Below are 26,596 nucleotides of genomic sequence, written 5' to 3'. Positions count from 1 at the left end.
TACCTGCTTCTCAATAGTTGATGGAGACTGAAACTGTGACCTTTTACATGCAAATTGTGCGCCCTGCTCCTTAGCTTCAGCAACATGTGGTATAAATGCAAGAAGGGCATCAGATTAGCACTACAGTGGTACCTCGGTTTATGAACACAATTGGTTCCGGAAGTCTGTTCATAAACTGAAGTGTTCATAAACTGAAGTGAACTTTCCCATTGAAAGTAATGGAAAGTGGATTAATCTGTTCCAGACAGTCCGCGGAGTACTTAAACTGAAGTGTTCATAAACTGAAGCGAACTTTCCCATTGAAAGTAATGGAAAGTGGATTAATCCGTTCCAGACGGGTCTGCGGAGTACGCAACCTGAAGTGTACTTAACCCAAAGCATGGGTGTAATTGGTTCCGGAAGTCTGTTCATAAACTGAAGCGTTCATAAACTGAAGCGAACTTTCCCATTGAAAGTAATGGAAAGTGAATTAATCCGTTTCAGATGGGTCTGCGGCGTTTGTAAACTGAAAATTCATAAACCGAGGTGTTCATAAACCGAGGTTCCACTGTATTGTCCTCTTTGGGCAAGATCCAAGGCAGGGAGGACATCATAAAAGGATATGCTTCTGAAGGGTGAACGAACTGTATGTACTATTGCTTCTGCAGTAACACATGGTCTAGTTAATTACATTGCCAATAGCCCCCTTGCACGGCTGCACACACACACACACACACATAGGGTGCGCCCTGTTCCACGCACAAGGGTTGCCGTATATTCCAATCAAGGGTACAGCCTGGAGGAACACAAGGGCCTTTTCTCTTGCAAGTATCAGTAGCCCCAGCCACAGGAAATGCCCCACATCAAACAGCACTGGCCCTGCTTATGTCAACACAGCTGAGAGATCAGAAAGCATGGTGTTCCATGGATGTAGTTGCCCTCAACTCTTGAACTAGGAATTGGCAGCCGCACAAGAAAATAAACCAAATCTCTAAAGTGAGGCCTTCCAGCTCCAGTTTTAAGAGGAACACACAGCAGACTGTAGCACTAGCTCCCCTTCCTGCCACCTCCTCTAGCCTTGACAATTCAGGTGTGTTTGGGCACCAGCTTATTTCCTGGGGAAATGTCCCAGAAACAGTTGGTGCCTTTTTGCATCATATTGGGGGTGGGGTGGGGTGGGGTCACCGAAGGGAGCTCCATTTTTGGGTACTGTTGCAAAACAGAATTCCTCATCTAAGAAGACCTCACTTCCTAGCAGCGTCCTGCATAATGTCTGAACAAGGTCAAAGGCTGTGGCTGCAGCCCTGCTCATTCTGCACCCAGTGTACTCTCACTGCTAATCCAACATCTAGCCTGTCCTTTCTTAGGAAATACTGCATTTCGATGCATTTCCCCTCAAAGTAGATTTGAACTGAATTGAGAAAAACAATGAGCTAGCTGTGTTTTAAGCTGGCATTGTGTCACAAACTGAATGTATGATCTTCTCCCTGTGAAGAGTTAATCCAAATTCATTGGCTAGGAAGGACTCTTTGTCATCACCTACCCACAACAGAATGGACAAGATCCACTGGTGAGGATAGGCTTGCCATATTTTGAAATGCAAAAAAGAGGATACGTTTGCCAATGGTTTTTTTTTGGGGGGGGGGCTGCATGTGCATTGGCCAGCAAGTGAAGCAACTGACATGAAGTTCTCTGAAACTAAGGAAGGAGAGAAGTGTCACGCACCTTCATGGAGGGAAGGGAAAGGATGTGCCCTGGCTTCCAGGGGGCAGATAAGCCATAGCGTTATTTTGTTTTTATTCAGTTTTGCTTCTTTTTTGGGTTATTTCCTCCCTTCCTGGCCCCCTCACACCCTTGGTTTCTCCACAGCCTCTCATGCTGCTAACTCACAGACTGGCACCTGGGAGCTCAGCCTGCCTCATGAGGGGGGAAGGAAAGTGGCTGGTGGGGTTGGAGAGGTTGGGGAAGCGGCTGTGGCAGCAACTGAAGAGGAGACGATGCTGGTCACAAGCCCACAGGACATCTTTGGGTTACCATGACCAGGACAGCAGAGGCTCTGGGCTGCCAAGGGGAAAGGCCAGCTGTCTCTACACATGTCCACCCGCCCACTCGTTCTCTTTACCATCCAGCCATGCACTCTGCAGACCTCGCCTGCTGCCTGCCTGCCTGTCTCCTCCCTCTTGCCTGCCTGCCCGCTCCTACACAACGCACACCAAGCACGCCGGCAGGACACAGATGCACTTTAGGAAAATAAGATTGCACCTGCGCATGGGGGTATTTAAGTGCCACCAGAAGTGCACACACCATGGAGGATGAAAGGGATAACACTGCCACCTGGACTGTGTGTGTGTTACATATGTGTGTGTATGCCTCCCCCCCAACCCCAACCCCCCAAACCCGGACATTTTGCAAAATTAAAAAAATCTGCCCAGATAGAAATATTAACACTAAGAAAGAGGATGTGTCCAGGAAACCCCAGGTGTATGGCCACCCTATGTGAGGGGAGCACTGGTCTATCTTCTCAAATGGAGCTGCAGGTGGCAAACTGGAAGTCTCCTAGACAACAGATTTACTCACCAGTAGTACCCAAGCCTGCTGTTTCATAGAGTTGCTTTTCTGCTTAGCAGAGCCTTTTCCATGCAGACAGAAACCAAAATTCTCTCCCAACAATAGTTTAAACCCAACACATTTTATAATATAGACCAAAAGAGCTCTAAGAATTGGAAGATTTGAGTGTTGCCTAGATGAAGATTTAACTTTCACAACCTAATTAATTAAGGTGTTATAAGTCTTGAGAATTTTGTGTCTTCCAATAAAGCAGGGCTGGGGAATCATCTGGACAGTGGGGCAAACCTGGCCCACCAGGCACCCCCCATTTGTCCCATGCTATGGGGAAGCCAAGCCCACAACTGGGGTTTCAAAGGGCAGACATGTTACACCATAGTGACGGCTGGTGATTGACAGTTGGTGGCATCTGTCAGATATAGCTTGCCAGGGGTGAGAAAACAAAGAGCTAGCCCAGGCATCCCCAAACTGCAGCCCTCCAGATGTGTTGGCCTACAACTCCCATGATCCCTAGCTAAGAAGACCAGTGGATGATGGGAATTGTAGTCCCAAACATCTGGAGGGCCGAAGTTTGGGGGTGCCTGAGCTAGCCCACTGGCCAAAAAAGGTTCTCCATCCCTGCAGCAGAACATCCTGGGAAGCAGAAAGTTCAAAAAGGAATATTTCTCCTAGAAAGGAACCAGGTGTTGTGAACTTTCTGGGTTAGCTAAAGTGGAAGGTTCAACTGAGGTCAGGAGGCCAATGCAATTGCAGCTTCCACAACTCTCTGCAGAGAAATGCAAGTTTCCCCCCTGGCAGGAAAGCCAAAGCGTGGCTGAAGAATAGCAATGTTTCCTTGAGCGGAAAATGCTTGAGTATGGCATCAAGTAATGAACAATAATTGTGAATTTAAGTCTTAAATGGCCCAGGAAATTAGGGCCTCGTCACAGCATTCAAAAAATATATCAGAAAATAAGTGGGTGACTGCATAAAAGAGGGGCCTGGGTTTGGGAAGAGCTGCTGACGCCTCTCCGTAAAATAGAACAATCCCCATTTATGTAACTCCCTGAGCTCCTTGGAGGAAGGGTGGGGATACCAATGTGATTAATCAATAAGCTCCATGACAGCTGATGACAGGCAAACTGAAGCCAGAAGCCAGAGGCCCAGAAGGGAAAGGACTTCAGGCAATGTGGATATTAAGGCAGGTCTGTCCTCTTAACAAGCATGGGACTACTGTGTTTCTCCAAAAATAAGACACCGTCTTATATTTATTTTTCCTTTAAAAAACCCCATGGTGGCTTATTTTCAGGGGATGTCTTTTTTTAATTAAGTATGTAATATAATATAATATAATATAATATAATATAATATAATATAATATAATAATATATATTATATTATATTATATTATATAAATAATAAGTATATTAAGTAGTTTAACCTACAAGTTTAAACTGCCTATCACTATGGCTTATTTTCGGGGTATGGCTTATTTTCGGAGAAACACGGTAGCTCTGCGCAGCCTACCTGTGGATTTGGTACCATCCTCATCCCAACCAAAAACACTCACCAAAATATAGGTGGTCTGCTTCTCTCGTGCGGTTGGATATGATTTCATCTTAAACATTCTCCTGGAGTTCTTTCATTTCTGTATTGCATTTTACTTGTTGCAGCAAAGCTATTATACTGTCCACTTTCTACCACAGTTGCTTGTCTTACGGTAATACTTCAAGAATTTTCAATGGGTACTGTAAGACCATATGGCTTATTTCACAAAGACATTGTAACTCTCCTGCAGTGACCTAAAACCAACACTACTACTGTACTTTCTCCCCATGGGTACAAATTGCCCATAAAGAAGAAGTGGATTATTTGGGTATGTATAGATGAATGTTCAATTTCCACGACCCATTTCAAGTCTCACATGGCTCAATAATTTTAGGCCTCCCTAGTTTTGCCAACTTTTAATACAAATGAGGTTGCGATTCTCTGATGTATGACTGGAACATTCCTTAAAAGCAGAAGTTAAGGCTGCTTGTAGCTCATGCTATTGGAATTAAGGTTAAGGTCTATTGACAGCTGGGCTGCTTGTACACACTGAAGCCAATGTGAAGCTCCAGGTAGTTCCCATCATGCATATGAAAACCTCAGTGCACTGTGGACCAAAAGTTGAGTGTGCCCCTAACAAAGGAAGGGGAACCGGAGGCCCTCCAGGTTGTTGAACTAGGGCTCCCATCATCCCTAAGCATTGGCCAAACTGAGTGAGGTTGGTAGGAATTGGAGCCCAACAATATTTGGGAGGCCACAGTTTCCCATTCCTACAAAATGCAGCCATCATTTTTTTTCCTGTATTTTTTTTTGTAAAAGAAATATGTGGATGAAGAACGTTTTGTGTTTGTGTTTGCAATTATGTTGTTTGTTAATGTTTTTAACAAGAAAATTAATAAAAACCTATTTTTTAAAAAGAAAATGATAGGTGGTTCCCATGTAGCAGGTTAGTGTTCAAATTGGATCCTAGGTAATACTGCTCTTAGAATAGAATCATAGAGTTGGAAGAGACCACCAGGGCCATCCAGTCCAACCCCCTGCCAAGCAGGAAACACCATCAAAGCATTCCTGACAGATGGCTGTCAAGCCTCTGCTTAAAGACCTCCAAAGAAGGAGACTCCACCCCACTCCTTGGCAGCAAATTCCACTGTCGAACAGCTCTTATCCCATTGGCCCACTAGGAAACCAGCCAAGAGTTATCAGCATACCTGGAAGGCATGGGCAGCATAGCCAAGGCCCAGCTGGCGACAGACCACCATGGCTTCTATTGTGCCCCATTTGTCACTGCAGACTGTGCCCCACTTGAGTGTGCCATTGTGCTCCCGGAGGACTTCCACCCGGCCTTCGTAGGGTGTGCGGCCACCACTCAAACGTATCTGTAGATTATAAAAGAAGAAAAATAAAAATAAAAAGTGATAGCTCCTGTCACCAAAACAAACCTGGTCCTGTGCAAACAGCAAAGGGGACCAAAATTCCTTTCCTGTTGAAACATGTTACTTAGAAACTTAAATCTTTTGCGTTTCTGCGCTGGGATAAATATGAAAACCTTTCGGAAAGCACTAGACAAACAGCAGTGTGGACAAGCAGCTATGCACTGCCTCCCGTGTTGGAGGTGGATGGCCTGTGAATACTTTGCTGGTAATGAAAAGCATTGTGCTCCTTCCTGCAGGCTTCCCATCAGCATCTGGCTGCCCATTGTGAGAACATGATGCTGGGCTAGCGCTCTTCTTATGTTCCCACGGAGTTCAATGCAGCTTACTCCCAAGGAAGTGTGCACAGGGCAATTCTACACAGAGCGCTAAAATGGGGAAAGGAGAACAACAAGAGCAACAAGAACAGTCCCTGGCAAATAAACTTATTAAAAGTCAGTAGCATCTTCCCGGCTGGCCTGTGTGATTTCTAACAGCTAACACAGTTCTGTCTCTAGTTGACTTGCAAGCATCCAGATAATCATCCGAAGACCTCCAGTTCGTAATGGCTGAATTGCACAAAGGGTTCATCCACACGTCTGTTTGTCCTGTTCCTAGAAAGCACAAGGCTGAGTGGTTTTTTTGCATGTTTGGTGCTTTTAGGCACAGGGCTGAGCAGTTTTGGCTTTGCGCCACTGCTTTCCCCTGGAAAGCCAGCTCTTTAGAACTAAATAGGAACAAAATGCAATCTGTGGGAAAGCCCAGTTGCCGTTTGTTCCAATTCAGTGGTTAAGCAGCAGGGCAAACAGAGGTGTGGATAAGCCCAATGTTGATATAGTTTATGTAGAACTATGGGCAAGATCATGGACCCAGGTGCCGCTGTGGGTTAAACCACTGAGCCTAGGGCTTGCTGATCAGAAGGTTGGCGGTTCGAATCCCTGCGATGGGGTGAGCTCCCGTTGCTTGGTCCCAGCTCCTGCCAACCTAGCAGTTCGAAAGCACGTCAAACTGCAAGTAGATAAATAGGGACCGCTACAGCGGGAAGGTAAACGGCGTTTCCATGTGCTGCTTTGGTTCGCCAGAAGCAGGTTTGTCATGCTGGCCACATGACCTGGAAGCTATACGTCGGCTCCCTCGGCCAATAATGTGAGATGAGCGCGCAACCCCAGAGCTGGTCACGACTGGACCTAATGGTCAGGCGTCCCTTTACCTTTACCTTTATGGGCAAGATCACTATGCTGGGATGTGTGAAAACATTCTGAAGTTCAACAGTGGTCAGTGCTTTAAGTGCCCAGGGTGTCACTCCATTCACTTAGAGATCAGCTGGATTTAGCGACCTTCCGGCCTCCTCTGGGACCTACAACCTTTTACAATTGGCTCTAATGCTTCATCGGTGGGTTTATGGGCTGAGATGATTGGGAGCTGCTTGACTTTTTGCTTGCTGAACTTTCCACTTCTCTGCATCACTCATTATAGGAACAACTTTTAAAGGCCTTTCTTGCCCATCTGTCAACCGCCCCCTTAATGCAATTGCATATCGATTGGTGGTTAATTTGCCAGTAGCTGTGCAGATGAAGTCAGTCATGTGGGACCTGGGAACTTTGCTGTTATTTTTGACTTCAGCAGACTTGTGGACTGGCCACCACTCAGGATCGGGTCTCAGAGTATGCCCCCTTCCCCCAGGACATGGGGCCTGGGTTTAAGAAAAGCCTTGTACATAGCAGAAGTTGCAGAGCCTCTTTGGCTGAGGGTCTGAAACAGATGTTGATGTGATCTATGCCTATAAGTAATCTCTAATGCCAGGTATCACAGAGATGGGCACAAATGTTTAAGTGTGAGAAGGGCTTCCGATCAGCTCCAATTGTCTGGTACAAGGCAGCTTCCTTAGTGTCATTTAAAGTTGCATATTTGAGAAAGTTTTAATGCTACCAGCAGTGAGAAGCACCGGAGTGTTTATGAAGCACAGATCTTGAAGAATGACTAGCATGTTCTGCTCTCTGGCTCTAAAAGAACACAGATGTTAAAGTGAATGGAACAAGTAGAGTCTGGCCAAATGATCAGGATACAAATCCCACAACTTCAGTGGTCTGCTTGCCAGCCAAGATCTTGAGCCAACATTTGAAGGTGACCTCAATGTGAAGGGATGAGCAAAACCTCTTCTCATTCTCATTAAAACTAAATACATATTTAGTAACACTTTTAAGAAGTAGTCCAAAGCATCACCTTGGGGTGGGGTGGGGACACAATAGCTACCTGAAGAGCCTTATTTGAACATCTGCAGTGAGGTTGAATATGATATGATGGCCTCTTCAAGTGGCTGCCATTTTGCCAATATAGTACTGCAATGTAGCACATCAAGTGCCCATTTGCAAATATGTTAGCACCATTACATAGGACTGTAATGGATTTTGTCTTTTGCTTCAGCCTAGACTGGAGTTGCCCTTAGCTCCTTGACCCATACTACTCTGCTGCTATGATCCCCCCCCCAATACAGGTAGAACAACAAATCCACAAAGACATTCCCAAGTGTTCTTTTGGCACAAAGCACATCCCTTGTGTTTCCTTAGCAACACTACTGAACAAGCAAGTTGTATCCCAATAATACTGAAGGGGAATAGCTCAGAGTAAAAACATCCAGCACTCTTCTCAACATTTTGATTGTGGCTGTACTATTTTGTGCTTCTAAAATTGAAAGAAGCCTATTTTCTTGGTGTTGCCGTAATTATCAATGCATGACATGTCATTGTGGCATACCCAGGGCTTTTTTTCAGCTGGAACTCACCGGAACTCAGTTCCAGCACCTCTCAGGTGGGCACCATTGCCATTCTAAAAGAATGAGGAAGGTTCCCATGGTGAGTTCCAGCACTTCCTTTTCTAAAAAAATACCTGATGAAGGAAGTAACATTGATCAGAAAGCCATGGGCACAATCTGCTTGGAAGTTCTCCTGCACCTTGAGATGTCCTTTTGACTAGAGATACAAATACTTCAACCCTGAGATCTTCAGCACGCACAACTATTGTCTACTATTGAGTTATGGATCTTGATATGACCAGGCAAGGGATGGAGAGATCTGCATTCAGGTTAATGTTGCACGACTCCTCCTTCTATACTCCAGCTTAAGTACTGCAGCCTTGAGGATAAAAAGACCATGCCGCGTTTTCCCTTCCCTTCTGCTACCACTTTGTTCAACATCTTGTGTGATGAAAAGTGCAGGAGAATTCAAAAAGCTTGCCCAAAACTTTCTGACATTTTGGTTGATCCTAATAAAGCTGTTGTGGCACTGTGGATTTTGGATTTCACCCACAATGGGAAAGTTTTGATGTCATAATAAACACTAGTTACAGGTAGGTAGCCGTGTTGGTCTGGCATAGTCGAAACAAAATAAAAACATTCCAGCAGCACCTTAAAGACGAACTAAGTTTTTATTTTGGTATGAGGTTTTGTGTGCATGCACACTTCTTCAGATACCAAAATAAAAAGCTCATACCAAAATAAAAACTTAGTTGGTCTTTAAGATGCTGCTGGAAGGAATTTTTTTATTTTGTTTCGACTATGTCAGACCAACACGGCTACCTACCTGTAACTAGAACTATGGAAGGCACCACATTGAGCCACATGAGGTATCTGAAGAAGTGTGCATGCACAACGAAAGCTCATACCAAAATAAAAACTTAGTTGGTCTTTAAGGTGCTGCTGGAAGGAATTTGTTTATAATAAACACTAGTTTAGCATGACAAAGACCTACTTCAGAAAGCCTCAGGTTTGCTCATTCCCACCTCTTTTCTCTTCCTCTGGTGCTTAAATGCAGCTAGTTGTTTCATAAACTAACAACCTGTATATAGTGGGTTATGAAGCTAGTTTGTTTATTTTTAAAAAACCATGGTAAACATTAGTCAAAGGCTAGCTTAGGATACCTATGGCAACTAAACTGTGGTTAAGGGAAATTGGAAGCAAAAGCCATGCTAGAGGAGAGGCAGGCAGGGAAGCATGCAAGCCCTTCCCTTGAACTCATCTAGCTTCATTCTTGGCATGTTCAACTATGGTTTAGTGTGACATTTCGAAATGGTCAGCATGGTTTGAACTTTCCAACTTTTGCAGTAGCTGTGGAAAAGGGTGCTGGCTTTCTGAAATATTCCTGTGAATTAGCTCCTGTGAGTTAGCTCAGAGTTTATTTTCACACTTGTTTGTGTAGGGAACTGTTGCTTGTGGAAAATATCATAAATACCAAAAAAAAAGCAGAAAAATGGTTCTCCCATTATAGACAAGACAGCTCTGTTCCTTACCTGGTTTTGGAACCCCATAGCTGGAACATTGCATCGAACAGAAGCATCTTCTTCATGAGTGCAACTTCCTAGCTGTGTGCTGAATTTGCAGTCTGTGAAAGACTTTTCAAATCCTTTGCAATTTGCTTCAGTGACATGAATGGGGCCCATACCTTGAAGAAGGAACACAGACATTCTCAATTTTCTACAGCAAATAAGATGAAGAAACAATGGATTTCGGATATCATACTTCAGAACTATAAACTTATCAAATCCCAAGATCTAGAAACTTCAGATACTAACCCAAGAAGACCACAGAGTAAGGATTTCTGCTAATGCTTCATGCCACTTTTTAAAAACTGCTTGAGAAATCATTTCCAGTAGTTTATTTTGCTACAAATAAAGAGGCCAGAAAGAAAAGAAAGGCCAACTTTCCACCTCTCCATCATTTACAAACTTCAGCTCGGGAACTGAAAGCAAAATATATATATTACCCAGCACTTTTGGCAATTTCTTCCCTGTCAGGAACCTGCATTTGATCAAGCTCTGACATTTCAGTGGGAACTAGGATACTTTTTCCAGGGCAATATAAAAGAACAGAAAAACAAGTAACTTCAAATACAGGTGGGCTACTTGAGGAGTCCAAGATTGTTTGGCCTTCTGAGAATACAAAAGGATTCCACAGGATGTTTTGAGCTTCAATAAGGCTTCAATAAGTATTTTATCATCAAAAAAAATTTGGTTTTTTGGGTGTAGAATGACTCACACTTCCCACTTTAACATAGATAAAACCAGGACCTAGTTAGCCAAAGTTGATTGCTTGTTAAGCCTGAGGCCCTTTCTCCAATAAATCTGTTGCAGCCTGGACCTATGTGTATTTACTGAGAAGTCTTGTGGCATTGAATCATAGAGTTGGAAGAGACCACAAGGGCCATCCAGTCCAACCCCCTGCCAAGCAGGAAACACCATCAAAGCATTCCTGACAGATGGCTGTCAAGCCTCCGCTTAAAGACCTCCAAAGAAGGAGACTCCACCACACTCCTTGGCAGCAAATTCCACTGCCGAACAGCTCTTACTGTCAGGAGGTTCTTCCTAATGTTTAGGTGGAATCTTCTTTCTTGTATTATGAATCCATTGCTCCGTGTCCACTTCTCTGGAGCAGCAGAAAACAACCTTTCACCCTCTTCTATATGGCATCCTTTTATATATTTGAACATGGCTATCATATCACGCCTTAACCTTCTCTTCTCCAGGCTAAACATACCCAGCTCCCTAAGCCGTTCCTCATAAGGCATCGTTTCCAGGCCTTTGACCATTTTGGTTGCTCTCCTCTGGACACATTCCAGCTTGTCAGTATGCTTCTTGAACTGTGGTGCCCAGAACTGGACACAGTACTCCAGGTGAGGTCTGACCAGAGCAGAATACAATGGTACTATTATTTCCCTTGATCTAGATGCTATACTCCTATTGAGGCAGTCCAGAATTGCATTGGCTTTTTTAGCTGCTGCATCACACTGCTGACTCATGTCAAGTTTGTGGTCTACCAAGACTCCTAGATCCTTTTCACATGAACTGCTCTCAAGCCAGTTGTCTCCCATCCTGTATTTGTGCCTTTCAATTTTTTGCCCAAGTGTAGTACTTTACATTTCTCCCTGTTAAAATTCATCTTGTTTGCTTTGGGCCAAGTTGTCTAATCTGTTAAGGTCGTTTTGAAGTGTGATCCTGTCCTCTGGGGTAGGTCCCTACAATACAATAGAGGTCTTAGTCTCTAACGCATTCATGATGATTTGTGTTCACAATGCTATTGGGGCAGTCACACATGGTTCTGCTTTCAATATTATTTGCAAAACCCTGCAAAGGTTTTGGTGCAATCTTAGCATTTCATTTCCAGTGAGTGCATATCTTGTAGGCAGCTGCCTAGATGTCATAGCTCTTCATACCACAGGTGTTCACATAGAAGGTCGGCATAGTTCGAATCCCCGCGATGGGGTGAGCTCCCATTGCTCGGTCCCAGCTCCTGCCAACCTAGCAGTTTGAAAGCACGCCAAAAAGGTGTTTACGGTGCGCTGCTCTGGTTCGCCAGAAGCAGCTTAGTGATGCTGGCCACATGACCCGGAAGCTGTCTGCAGACAAACGCCGGCTCCCTCAGCCTGTAAAGTAAGATGAGCACCGCAACCCCAGAGTTGTCTGCGACTGGACTTAACTGTCAGGGGTCCTTTAAAAGGTAAAGGTAGAGGGACCCCTGACCATTAGGTCCAGTTGTGACCGACTCTGGGGTTGCGGTGCTCATCTCACATTATTGGCCGAGGGAGCTGGCGTACAGCTTCCAGGTCATGTGGCCAGCATGACAAAGCCACTTCTGGTGAACCAGAGCAGCACACAGAAACACTGTTTACCTTCCCGCTGTAGCAGTACCTATTTATCTACTTGCGTTTTGACGTGCTTTTGAACTGCTAGGTTGGCAGAAGCAGGGACCCAGCAACGGGAGCTCACCCCGTTGTGGGGATTCGAACCGCCAACCTTCTGATCGGATAGCCCTAGGCTCTATGTTTTAACCCACAGCACCACCCTTTTACCTTTTTTAAACTGATGTGAAAATCCCCAGTTTGCCAAATCATAGAATCCTAGAGCTGGATCTGCAGGATCCTGCCACACAGGATGCAGTTATAGCATCCTTAACAGAGGGCTCTCCGGCATCTGTTTTAAAACCTCTAATGAAGGAACCTCTAATACCTGAGTCAGCCTGCTGCAGTGTCAAACGCCCCTTACTATTAGAAAGCATCACCCTGGCCGAAATATGTCTCTTTGCGATTTCTACCCATCAGGTCCTAGTCCTGCCACCTTGAGACACAGACAAGAAGTTTGCTCCATATTCTGTTATGACAGCCCTTCAGATATTAGAAGACCACAATCACGTCTTCTCTTCTCTTCTCCAATCTAAGCATATCCAGCCTAGATGGGTTTTAAGGACTTAAGAAAGGCCCAAAATCCATTTACGCTAGCATTTTGCCCCCAACATACAAAGCCACCTTATTGGTTACAGCATCGATCCATCAAACCAAATATTGCTTGCTCTGGCTGGCAGCAGCAACTTGCCAAGGCCTCAGGTAGAGAAAGGTCTTTTTCAGCTCAGCCACCCAAGACGGTTTAAAAAAAAAAAAAGAGTTTCCAGGGTCTGACTGTGTAATGTGGCAGCAGGCAGCACGCTTGAGCTCATCACGTGGCAGCCAAAACTTTTCGGGTGATGGCTGGCACTTCTGCAGCCATAACTGCAATTAAATTCACATCAGAGAACTCTTGTGTGCTGCTTGGCTGGCAAGCCTGCATTTTTAAGATTCCAGAGAGCTGCAGTGTGTCTCATACGTTTTTATTCCTTTTCCTTTTCCTTCACCCCAAACCACACAGCTCTGGAGGCATTTCACCCTTCCATTATGTTTTATGGTGTGGCTTTTGGTTAGGTAGTGGATAGTAACACAGGCCAGGGGGACGATTTGGAGGCTTGAGGAAGAGTCCGTGGAAACAATTGCCTCACAAAGCTGCGAGGAACCTTTTCCCCCAGCTTGAGGACCATGCTCCCTGCTGGGGGCCACATGCCCGCAATGGATGGGGCCACAGGCAAAACTGGGTGGAGCAGCCCTGGTAACCTTTACCCTGCATACAGCAGGCTACTTTCTATCCCTGTGGCCCTCCAGATGGTGTTGGACTCCAATTCCTCTCAGCCCAGGACCGCATGGCCAATGGCCAGGGGAAGATGGGAGTTGTAGTCCACCAACACCTGGAAAGTCATAGAGTTCCCCATTCCTGTTCATCCCTTGAGTCTTTGTCAGGAAAAAAGACAGGGTATAAACAAATATAACCATCATCTTAATACTCTCAATGGCAGCAGCTTTCCAAGGCTTGCCCAGCCCTTGACACTTGGTCCCTTTATTTAAAACCAGAGGTGCTGGGGAGTGAACCTGGCAATTTCTTCACACAAAGCAGATGCTCAGCCACTGAGTTCTTCATCTTGCTGTCCCGATAGCCCACCCTGAAGGTCCCTTCACAGGAAGCATGCTTACCTTGCCCAAGCCTTGCACCCATAATAGCCTCTTTGGCAGATCCAAAGCCTAGCTCTCGGCAGACCACACTTGCAGAAATGAGGTTCCACTGGTCATCGCAAACAGTTCCCCATTCCCCATTCATCAGCACTTCAATGCGGCCTTCACCAATCTTGGCTCCACCCTTTAACCTCACCAGTGGAAACTAAAAGATAAAGACCAATGGAAAAAAACCTTTAAGTTCATAGGAATGTAACCATCACAGGCAACTGTCTATAACGTGGAACAATTTGCTTCCTACTAGGAACTGGAGATGAAATGAACTCAGTTTATAGATGCAATTTTCCTGAATACACTACTGGAGGTGGCAAATTGTTGTTAAAACACACATTGTTTTGTAAGGAGAGAAGTTTAAGCGGTGCAGCAACCTAGGGCACGATTCATTGTGGGGATAGAGGAGTCGTTTCCTCAAATTTTCAATCTTTAAATCAGTTCTTCACATTTTCACAGCAATTTGCTATTTCTTTTTTAAAAACAAAACAAAATCATACACAGTTTTGTACAAATTATTTGGTCAGAGAACTGCATCACAAAATTTGGGGAATGCTGAATCTTGAAGAATAGATGTGTTTTCAGTTTATATACTGGTTTGAGAAATGTGAACAAGGTAATTTCTCATTCAAATGCAAACAAAATGAATTTTTCCCCTCCCCCCAATTTATGGGCACTTCAAGGAATATGAGGTAGTTCCTGACCTACTTTCTTTTTAAACTCTGCCTTAAAAGGGACAGATTAGGCTTCGCAGTAGTTCACAGGTCAAGAGGAGCTTCTGCGTCCCCTCCCTATGACTAGCTGAAGCAGGCTAGATTGTGTAACCCAAACACATATGTGCACATTTTCTAAATTTGGATGGAGGGGGGGTGAAAGATGAATTTGCATGATTAATTTGATTTGTTTGACAGTATTTTGTATCAGGTATAAAGATCTCATCTTTCAGCCTTTACTAATAATGATAATGATTTTTGAATTCCAGCTCCTGAAAAGTTGGAATTAAAAAGAGACAGAGCTATGTCCACTCTTATGCTCATGTTCCTTCAGGTCCCCAAATCCAACAAGAACATCCACAGCTGTGAGCCATAGGAAATATTTTAAATAAACTGAAAACAGGTTCCTCATCCAAGGACACGATGTACACACTCCCCCATAAGGTGAGAGGACTGAAAATCCATGCTTATATATATATACAAAACAAATAGAGCAATTTTTGGTGCTGAAATAAATGCACTCTCTGATAACTCATACAGGATAACAGGGCTGTTCCAGGAACTCCACCCTGGCTAGGTTAGTCTGAGATTCCATTAGGGGGAAAAATCCTCCTACTCCCACAGAACTCAGGTGTTTTGTGGATGCATTTTGGAATCAAATGATGGTGTGATAGAGTCATCTGAGCCAGACCAGAGTCTAGTGATGCAGTGCCTTGAAATTCCACCAGAGGGCTGGAGCCTCTCTCTGATTGGCTACCAAGAGGGGGGTGGAGCCAGTGCTTTGGGAGGGAGAATAAAACGAGCCATTTTCTAAGATAGTTGAGCAGATAATTTAAGGGAAAGAGCTGGAGGGGTAGTCAGTTCTGGTCTGTGTGTGACATCCACTCTGAGGAAAATATCTCCAGCTAGAGAAAGGGGTGTCTCAGTTTAGATGGGAAGACAGGCTGTCATGTCTTGGGAGTGTATTCAGGCAGGAATTAACTGGAGGGCTGAGTCTGAGCCAGGGAAAGCAGAAGCTGCAAGGATACCGTCTCCTTGGGTCTCATTCCAGTCATGAGGGGAGAGAAGCTTTTGCAGCTGCATGATTTGTGAAAGGCTGGAGATTTAAAGAGCATCAAGTGTTTGTAATCTGGAGATACGTACTGTAAACAAGGCAGGCTTAAGGCTTGTGAGTTTACAGCTTAGTGAGTATTTCATCTCCACAGCACTAAATGGAAAGGGCAGGTGGGCAGGTGGTCTGCCCTAATGCTTATTACACAAATAACGTCACAGTGCATTGCATTGCAAGGATGTTTCTCATGTAGATCTAACGCAGGCACCCCCAAACTTCGGCCCTCCAGATGTTTTGGACTACAATTCCCAGCATCCCTGACCACTGGTCCTGTTAGCTAGGGATCATGGGAGTTGCAGGCCAAAACATCTGGAGGGCCGCAGTTTGGGGGTGCCTGATCTAACGTCATCAGTGCTTTCTTTCTTCATTTACCCTTAACATGGAGTAAATATGCAAAATCTCAAATGGTTCTCTGAGGCCCTCCCACTCAGCTCTGGATGAAACAAATGAGATGCAAGGAGACCACTCCCACCAACTAAGGATACCTCCAAGTACCACCAGGCCACAGCAGCTCAGGTCCCTGACCTGCTGCATCAAGAACATACCATAGGAAGTTGCTTTAAATTGACTCTGTACAGTGGTCTCCCTAACCCAGCATGGTCTATACCAGGCATCCCCAAACTTCGGCCCTCCAGATGTTTTGGACTACAATTCCCATCTTCCCCAACAACTGGTCCTGTTAGCTAGGGATCATGGGAGTTGTAGGCCAAAACATCTGGAGGGCCGCAGTTTGGGGATGCCTGGTCTATACTAACTGGCAGATAAAGAGGAGTCTCGCCCAGCCCTGCCTGGAGATGCTAGGGATTGGACCTGGGATCTTTGCACAAAAAAAAATGTGGTCATTCCACAAGCTAGGAGCTAGGTCCAGGGAGGGAGGAGAATTTTGTTCAGTCAGCCCTTTTGAGTGAACCGGCCTAATTCACACCTTCCGGACTAATACACGGATCAGAACATAACTCTCTTGTAGATTTCAATCGTCTCTGAATTTTGTGATATAGTTCTCAGCTCAAAAGAAGAACCAATATGTGTGAAGAGATCCATAGTTTAGAATATAACACCTTCAGATATACTTATATTGAGATATAATACATATTTAAATATGAATGTTCATATGGTTGTTTTTTTAAAATCACAAATTAATGTGGAAATGGCAGAAGAGACTCATAAATAAGCACATGTGAAACTGACATAGACTAGAAATAGACCAATCTGCCCACCCCTGGCTAGCTGTGTCTGGTTGAATGTGCCACAGAGACTGTACTACACTCCCTTTTAATCAAAACCTGCTGCTCACACCCACTTAGAATGGTTGCAACATTTTGATTTCCAAAAGGTCGGGCATCCTGCCAGTTGCTTTAATTTGCTCTTAATAGCATCTGCCTGTTCTGGGCAAAATCTGGGCAAAAGGACCCAGCACCGGGGCCACCGCTGCAGCAGTGAAGGCTGGACAGGGCGACATTCCTTAAACTTGCAATCGGGCCCAGCCTTCACAGCTGCAGCGGTGGCCCCGGCACTGGGTCCCTTTGACAATGGGGGGAAGGTGGGGGGGAAAGGAGGGAGGGCAGGCGCAATTGGGATCCACGTCAGCTGTGCGGCTCCCTTTGACATGGGGGGAGGGGGGAGAGCTGCTTGGGGGGAGAGAGCTTTTGCCTTGCTTTCCTTCCCCCCCCCTACTTAAACCATAGCTGCCAAGTTATCCCTTTTTAAAAGGGATTTTCCCTTATGCTGAATAGGCTTCCTCGCGAGAAAAGGGAAAACTTGGCAGCTATGCTTAAACTCCCCCCTCCCGCGTCCAGTTAGCCACCACCTTCCACACAGCACCCTGCGCAGGCTCCTGGCCCCTCCAATGACAATGGGTAGATCACTGCCAGTTTTTTATACTGGGAGTAGATCGCAACCTTTTGTAAGTTGGAAGCGCCTGGCCTAGGCTAATCAATCCAGCTACATACATCTGACTACAACCTAAATGGCATCATGCTTCCTGTGTTGCAATTTCTATCTCTCCTATGAATGTAGGAAGCAAGGTGTGACACTAAAGCAGGGGTCAGCAAACTTTTTCAGCAGGGGGCCGGTCCACTGTCCCTCAGACCTTGTGGGGGGCCGGACTATATTTTGGGGTGGGGGAAATGAATGAATTCCTATGCCCCACAAATAACCCAGAGATGCATTTTAAATAAAAGGACACATTCTACTCATGTAAAAACATGCTGATTCCCGGACCGACCGCAGGCCAGATTTAGAAGGCGATTGGGCCAGATTTGGCCACCGGGCCTTAGTTTGCCTACCCAGGCACTAAAGTGTGGCAGCTTTTTTCTACAAGATGGGATCATGGGTCCATAATCTCCAGGAGTGATGCTAACCAGTTTCACCAGCATCAAACATTCATCTATATAAAAAAAAACTCAAAACCAATGCTTGTACTGTATGTTCCTTTGGGCAGTTTATCCATTACAAGTCACAGTTATATAACGGAAAGGAATTGTCCACATTTAACATTTACATAGCAAGAATAGCAGAGAGCACAAGAAAAACAAGGAGCTGCAAGTTCAGCCAAGCCAGCCAGCTCAGCAGTCAATTGGCTTGAATAGAAGAATTTTGAACAAGAATGTGGCAAGTGTTTTGCCAAGAGGCTTGCCATTTCCAGCACTAAATGGAACGGACGCTTTCCTCAGTCAAAAAGCATCCCAGATCAAAATATGAGGGAGCCTATAAACAAGGCCTTGCACAATAGGAAGACTAGCATTGCTACAGTACAAATGTTGCTCTGATGGACTGAAGACAGATGGAACTTTTTAAGTAGTAAATGTAGCTTGAGTTGAGTACATCTTCCCTACCAACAAACAAACATGCATGCATTTCTGGTAAGCTTTGGAAAACAAGAGGTTCAGCGTGGTTGTTGCTTTCTTGCACCATTCACTCTGAATTGGGGTGAGGGGCTAGTTGCGATGAGTACTCATTGGTTAATGCCCATGATATCACCAACGAAACCATCCCTTAATTCCTGCACCACTTTTGCAACTGGATAGATGAAAGATGATAGATAGATACCGTAGATAGATAGATGATAGATACAAGTTTCAAAGGTGGGTTCATACTGTGGTTGGAGAATCTACTAAGGCAACTGTTGAGAACACTGTTATCCCGTCACTGCATCCCAGAGAGTATGTGTATTCCTACAGCTCTGTAAATAATGCCCAAATATGCACAAGGAATTCATGGAAAGGTGCAATGAGTCACACTGGAATATCTTATTCCATTGCTCATGGTTGTGCAAACTTTCAGTCACATTAACTGTAAAAGAAATAGGCTTAAGCTACAGTGCTGTGGGCACTGATGTACCCAGTTTAATTGCAAGAGCTTCCCCCAAGGACATCTGAAGGCTGCCATTTTGTGATGAGGATACAAAGAGTTTCAGGGCCGTCTTAAGTATATTTGGCGCCCTGGCGCCGTGGTGCGACGGATCCCTCCGGCGCCCCCGCCCTGCCCTGTTTCCCAGCGCAGTGGGCGGCCGGAGCTCCGCGGCGCCCTCCCCTGGAGGGCAGGCGCCCTGGCGCCCTGCACCACCCAGCCTGGCCGTAGGGCCGGCCCTGAAGAGTTTTCTTTTAAAGATCCATAAACCTCTCACATGGTTCACTCAGCTCCCAAGATGCCATGGCTGGCTAGAGCTGACAGGAGTTTGCAAAGTCCAAAGCGTCCAGAGGACTTTAGGCAGACAAAGGCTGATTTACAGTGAAGACATGTTTGAATGCAAGACATTCAGCGAACAGGACAGCAATAGTCCACTTACTCAGGCCCCAAACTCACCAGGTCATGGTATCATTGGGCATCTCCCGCTAGGAACTCAGCCAGGGAGTGTATGCCCTCTCCGTGGCTGAAGAATGTGGGCAGGCATTCTCCCATTGGGAAATTAGCCAGTGTGGTGTAATGGATTAGACACACACTTGGCCTTGGATTAAGGAGACAATGGTTCAAACCCTTTCACAGCTATGAAAGTCACAGAATCACCTTGGACCAGTCATTAGCTCTCATCATATGAACATAAAAAGGGGAGGGGAGAGAACAATGGATACCTCACTGAGCACCTTGGAGGAAAGGTGGGATACATGAGCCACATGATTGGTTGAATACCCACAGCTAATTTCAAGCTCCACAAGTTTATGCTCCTCAGCAATAGCTGAACATATTTCTGTCTCTCTTACCTCGGGTTGGAAAGCTTTTCGGAAACCGCTGTGGCTGCCAGGGGCAAAAGCATGCCCAGGGTAGCAGCTCACCACTGCAGGCATCCCATTCTCACATGTTGCGTTCCCACTAGCTGTACTGATGCGATTGCCCAGTTTGCAGCTGGAGATGTGTGCCTCATTGCCTGTGCAGTCCATGGAATAAGCCCAATACGTGTGCTTTCTTCTGGCTGCCGTCATCCTTGAAGGGAGGAAGAAACTGGAATCACTGAGAGCCACATGCTGAGATGACAAAAAGTTGTGTTTAGCCAGATTAGTCGAAGCAATAGGTTTGTCCTTATGGGCCAAGTCCTGTGACACTCACATGCAAGCCAGGTAAATTTACACAATCAAATAAATTAAGCATATTCATCCAAATGCATATACAGCTGAGATACAAGAAAGAAACAGGGAAGAAACTCATTAAGAACACATCTCTTATACATAAAAGAAGAGCTCTCAATTCAGGACCAGGGTTTGAGCTACTTCAATATGGCTTTAAGGATTCGACTTCTTGTATAGCAGGACAGGGGAACCTGTGGTCCTCCACTTGCTAATGGACTCCAACTCCCATGAGCCCCAACAGGCCTGGCCAATGGTCAGGGACAATGGGAGAGCAAGTCCAACTGAATCTGAAGGGACCTGGTTTCACCATCCCTGCTACACATGGCAGTGAAAATCTCAGAATGCTGTGTTGTGCAATGCTTTGAGGAAACCTTCCACTCTGCCTAAATCCATGTAGTTTTTTTAAAGGAATTATCTACTTGTGTCAACAATTTAGATTGTGAATTGACAAAAGAGACTTCCAGGTATGCCTCTGAAGCTCAGATACCGTGGGGCCAAGGTAGGGAAGGACGTCAATAGCCCAGGTTCAATCCCTGACATGCATGGGTCTGGGAAACAGTCCTGACTGAAAACCTGGAGAGCTGCTGCCAGTCAGTGTCAAAAATACTAAGACAGATGGACCAGAAGCCTGACTTGGTATAAGGCAGCTTCCTATGTTTCCCATGGACAATGGTCTTCATGTCCTTCTTGTGGGCTTCCCAGAATCTTCGGGTTGACTAGTGCATGAAACAGGATGCTGGACTAAATACACCATCAAGAAGGGCTCTTCTCAACTTGGGTGGTTTTAAAAGAGGATCAGACAAATTCATGGAGGGTAGGACTATTAAGTGGCTACTAGCCACGATGGCTATACACTGCCTTCACCATCAAGGTAGCATAAAAACAGAAAAAGCCTGCTGGATCAGGCCACCAGCTCCCCTAATAGAGCATCTTGTTCTCAAAGTGGGAAGCCCCAAAACAGAACACCATACCAATTTGGGATTCCCCGAAACCACTGTTCAGGGATATACGTACTGCCTCTGACAGTGGGAGCAGAATAATAAAAAAGGTAAAAGACCCCTGGACAGTGAAGCCCAGTCAAAGGTGACTATGGGGTGTGGCACTCATCTTGCTTTTCAGGCCAAGGGAGCTAGTGTTTGTCCACAGACAGCTTTCTGGGTCATGTGGCCAGTAGGACTAAACCGCTTCTGGCGCATGGAGGACTGTGTCAAGTGATAAATAAGTATTGCTGCTGCGGGAAGGTAAACAGTGCTTCCATGCGCTCTGGGGGTAGAATATAACTATTGTGACTGGTAGTACATCTTGAACAGCAGTTGCACAAATAGGGTGAGTTCTGTTGAGCTCAGGTCCTCCTCGCAGGCTTCCTTCTCATGGGCATCTATTTGCCCAACGTGAGAATAGGATGCTGAACTAGACGGTCCTTTGGTCTGATCCAGGGGGCCTCTTCTTATGCTCTTATGGTACAAGAATGAGTTAGAAAATGGCCTCAAAGAGTTCAATGAAACGAACAGTAGGATAGGAAACTCCCAGAGCTTTAAAGTTTGTTTTTCCTTTAATTATAAAACTGCACTGTCAAATGCAGAACCCAAATTACATTCCAGGGTGAGAGTTTGGCAGCAAGGACGATGATGAACTAAGTTGTTTTCTTTAGCGAAATGAGGCATCTGGGAATCTTTTGGCTTCCCACCATCGTGAAGTTCAGCAGTCTCACGTGGAATGCCTCAGCATGTAAAAGCTGAGGTTACGCTTTGGGAATAAAAATTCTTAGTTCTGCGGGCAAGAGAGGTGGGGAAGGTTCCTTTTAACCCACAGCCCCCAAAAGTACAGTCAGCTTATTGGAGTAGAAACCCATTTTGGAAACTGGTTTTCCAGCTGTGGAAACCACTGTGTCAAGGAAAGGCCCCACCCTAGTGGAAAAGGCTAGTTACAATATTATGCAGAGTGAAACCAGAGAAATTAGAGGCATGTTAACAGGGCTTCAGAGTCACGTGCAAAAAAGACTGGATCCAAGTGACTGGAGTCTTTGCATTCCCTTTAAGGCAGTATGTGAAAATACAAAGGCAGTCATAGCTGCCAAGTTTTCACTTTTCTCGCGAGGAAGCCTATTCAGCATAAGGGAAAATCCCTGTAAAAAAGGGATAACTTGGCAGCTATGAAGGCAGTATTAAGGAACACACTGGGAAAAGAGAGAGCTGCTAGATACCAACCAACATCTGGAATCCTAACATGGGTATTCTGGGGCTCAGCCTTTAAAGAAACTCATACCTCACATCCCTAGCAAAATTATTCTCAAGCTTTTCTGCCTTCAGAGACCTCTATTCCACATCTCCCACAAAAATGACCTCCACTATTACAGAAGGTTCTGTGTCATGTTTAAATGCACACGCTGAGTTTCATGTCAGGCACATTTAGGATTGCTGAATATGTAAATTTCAGTTTCTAATTTTTCCAATATTAAGTTCAGTTCACTACATTTCCACATTAGTGTGCAAATAAAGTCCTCCTGAAAATTCATCAGCATGTTAGAGCTAATTTCTTCTACTATGCATATCTTGCATGCAATTTTCTCCAATATTTTAAGATTTTTTTCACTAATATGTGCATTTATATGCACACTTTACCCTAGTATGTGCATTTTATACACATTGCTAGACATCAGAACTGCATTGCGATATTCAGGAAACACAGAATCTTTGCATGGATGAGACAGTTCCTAAGTGCTGCATGGGATACAAGCCATTGCCATCAAATGCCAGCCTATAATCTGCCCCCATTTAATCTGGAGATGTTCAGGTGGGGCAGGATGTAGTACTTTGGCACTGCCACTAAACCTCAACTTTTGCAAACCGCTGCTGTAGGGCACCAGTGCATGCAGAGCGCAGGCTGACAAGATACAATTTCTGGTAAGGAGCAGATGACCAGATATAAATTGACAAAGCACCACATCATGTCAGCACCATGTCAAAAAGAAGCAAGTCTCTCTCTCTCTCTCTCTCTCTCTCTCTCTCTCTCTCTCTCTCTCTCTCTCTCTCTCTCTCTCTCTCTCTCTCTCTCTCTCTGGATTCTTTCACAATGCATCAGGCTGAAATATAAACAGTGGGTTTTGAAGATTCCAAGAGGGGAAGAGAGCATTGGCGTAAACATGTGATATTCTGTCCCCATGCACTGGACACAACACCACGTCACCTGGAAGCACTTATTTACTGATGCCTGTGGAAAAAAACAAAAGCATCTGGACTTTGAAAAAGAAAAAGCCTTTCCATGCTGCTTTACATGATTCCAATCCAGGAGGCTTTCTGTTTTGACTTTTCTCACTAATGAAGAACAACAAGAAACATAGTGGAATCCTGTAAGCAGGAACCTTACTGGGAAACAGCCTTTTGACAAGCCAGAAGAACAAGCATAAAAACCGCAAATGTTGAGCCTTTGGACCTCCCTCCACAGTTGCCTCACAAATCATGGTCTTCAGGCAGGAAAAACAATACAAACAGTTTCCTAACACAAGCTGTTCTGCAGCTGCCTGGGGGCCTCCCTTGTTATGAAGGAAATTAAAGGAAGAAAAGAAGCTGCCTAATACATTGACAAGGGGGTGGGGGACACCAAAGCAATTTGCCTAGGTTTTTGCCACTTCTTTTGGAAACCTCTAGCTCTAAGCAGGGACCAAGAACACAACCATCCCCTTTTAAAACCCTTTCTTACTTGTAGACTCTGACATTGTATTTCTTCTCTGATGGAAACCCAAACATGCCACAGATAACACGTGAGTTTTTTGTGGTCCAGTTCCTGTCACAGATTCGTTTCCAGACGCCTCCTTCTTTCACTTCCACGTAACCCTCTGTGACGGGAACGCGCTTGCGAATAGCAGAGAGGATGGGTCGGATCTGGGCATCTTCCACCTGGATGTTCATGTTCTAGGAAAAGGAGATGGAGACAGGAAAAGGTTTGTTGCTAATCCACTGGCCACAAGGCAGATACAAAGCAAGCAAGCAAGAAATAGATCACAAACAACAGATTTGTTGCGCTGATAAAACAAATATTATTATTACTATTTTTATTATTATTAATTATTCAATTTATATACCACCCTTTATCAAAAGATCCTAGGGCGGTATGGGTGGTTGTACACACACACACACACACACACACACACACTGCTTTTTTTCCTGCACAGGAGTGTCTGGCCTAATGAGCATAGCAACTCATCTCTGACAGGTCTTGTCCCCATGAAGCAGTTGCAGAGACGGAAAGTCCCTCCCCACAGCTGCCTAAGTCCCCTCTTCTCCAAGGTTTACCCTAAGCAATCCGAGACTGTCCTTGTGTGAAACTAACTTCTGCTCCACCCTCTTCATGCCTCTCTTGGTCCTCCAGGAGCTTGTCACAGCAGGAGAGGAAGACGCCTGTGCCTCTTCACCAGCCTGACTCATCTCTGCCTCTTGGCCTCCCTCCTCTCCTGCTTCCACTTCTACCTCTGAGTGTGGACTTCTCTCTGTCATGGACCACCCCACCCTGTGCTCACTAAGCCCTGTTTCCTCTTCAGCTTCCGACACCTCCCCTTCTTATTCTTCTCTCTCTTCTTCCTCCTACCACTCACCGTCGTCCCACCACCAATCCCCGGGCTCTGAGCCTTCTTCCCTTGGGGGCTCCCCTGCTGGTGCCTCCCACCATTCCTCTGTGCCCAACCAGTCTGTGGCATCTGCGGGGCTACCTTTGGCAGACACAATCTCTAGACACAATCTACATTTGGGTAGCCTGATCGGGGGTGGGGGTGGTAAGGAGTTTCCTAGACAAGTAACCAGTTAGTGTGTGAACACACACACCCAACCACTAACTATTGTTGCAGCCCTGTGGCTAGTTGAAAGAAAGTGACTTTTAATGAACTAATTATAACTGAATCATAAACTGGAAATTAAAATAATGCTGCAATTGTAAGCATGAGTTGACTTTCAACTCCATCAAAACTAATACAATTTACTTCAGAGAAAATGTGTTTCAGATAGGAACTATTTTAAAATACACCATTATTTCTTTTGCAGGAATCTAACATGTGGCGCAATCCTGCATCCTGGTTTACACTATGATTCTGACTTACTCTTCAGTCCTGACTACTGGCTATTCCCACAGATTCTAGCCCAGCTCAGAGGGCTGCCTGGAAACCTTGTTCATGTGCACCAGAAGGACAGGATACAAACAACCAGATAAATAAAATTTGCTGGCTAAAATTACGCTGTTTCTGCTTCCAATAGCTATGCCTTGCAAGAGTGGAAAGGGTAGATAGGTTTAACTAGCAATTTCCTAGGATTTCTGTGCTTGCCTCTGTGAAATTAATTCTCCTCTGGAGCATGTCTGGATTTCCCTTTCCACTGAATTGATGGGTTATGAGTCACGAAGAGAGACTGATTTTCACATCCAGGGCCTACGTGACAGCAGCAGCATGCAAACCTCATAGGAACTTCGACCCCCAAAAGCTAGAGCAGGCCAGGTGGGGGGCTCATAGCTGCAGAGACAGGCAGCAAAAAGGAAGAAAAGGAATCAGGGGTGGGGGTGGGAAGCTCACTGGAACTTTCATAAAGTACCCCAAAGAGCTTGTTTTCCTTTATATACACGGTTTGTTTGCCATTATGTCACGACTGTGGAATTTCCCCCTTCCTAGGTATTTATAAATGTAATACAGTATCCCTGAAAGTGAATTGGGTAGCATTGTGAAAAATAGTTGCTATTTTTTAAATCTACTGTAATCAAATGTAAAGAAAAGCTGTTAGAAGTAAGTTGCATATGGCCTCAGCTTCATTAACTACAAACCCCAAAATCTGGGATCCTCTCAAAACTGGTTTTTGCAGTGAATTTTGCAGTGAAACCCCCACATTTTGCAGCACCACAAATGGAGCAATAGACCCCCTGCAGGGCTGGAGATGGAGTCCTTCCAGCTATGGCCTCCTGACTTGGGAACACCCCAGGCTGTCTGGCACCTACCCTGCTCTTCATTAAGTGTAGGGCAAAGGCTCTTATAATCTCTTATGCCTTCCCATATGGCATTTGTGTTTCTATTGCTGCTCACAGCTGCCTTATAGCTTTGTCCTTTTAACATGAGCAACATGGGCTCTACCAGAGGGGAAAGGGAGAACACGGTTGCTGTTTCTTTTTACTACTACACTGTGCACCGTAAAATGAAGAGCAAGATCAGACACTTATTGAATGTCTTTTTATTACATTTATATCTTGCTTTTAATTCAATGAGCTTATTTATTTATTTAATAAATAAAAATAATAGAATCACAGAAACGCAGAGTTGGAGGGGATCCCAAGAGTCATCTATTCCACACCCTGCAATACAGGAACCACAGCTAAATGAGGTACTTTCTACTCTGCTATTTTATCCTCA

General features: G+C 45.0%; 1 protein-coding gene across 1 annotated transcript in view; it reads right to left on the bottom strand.

Annotated features, from left to right (window-relative positions):
- The window catches only part of LOXL2 (lysyl oxidase like 2), an 85,912-nt gene that overhangs the window by 22,574 nt on the left and 36,742 nt on the right, over positions 1-26,596 (bottom strand). Inside the window, exons 4-8 of the mRNA XM_060268311.1 lie at positions 23,917-24,128; positions 19,855-20,074; positions 13,802-13,985; positions 9,765-9,916; positions 5,280-5,447 (exon numbers count right to left, since the gene is read on the bottom strand). Of these exons, the coding sequence (XP_060124294.1) occupies positions 5,280-5,447; positions 9,765-9,916; positions 13,802-13,985; positions 19,855-20,074; positions 23,917-24,128 (936 nt within the window). The remainder of the gene's footprint in view (positions 1-5,279; positions 5,448-9,764; positions 9,917-13,801; positions 13,986-19,854; positions 20,075-23,916; positions 24,129-26,596) is intronic.

This window comes from Zootoca vivipara, chromosome 15 (assembly GCF_963506605.1).
Source record: "Zootoca vivipara chromosome 15, rZooViv1.1, whole genome shotgun sequence".
Taxonomy (NCBI): domain Eukaryota; kingdom Metazoa; phylum Chordata; class Lepidosauria; order Squamata; family Lacertidae; genus Zootoca; species Zootoca vivipara.
This window is presented reverse-complemented; position numbering and strand designations above follow the sequence as displayed.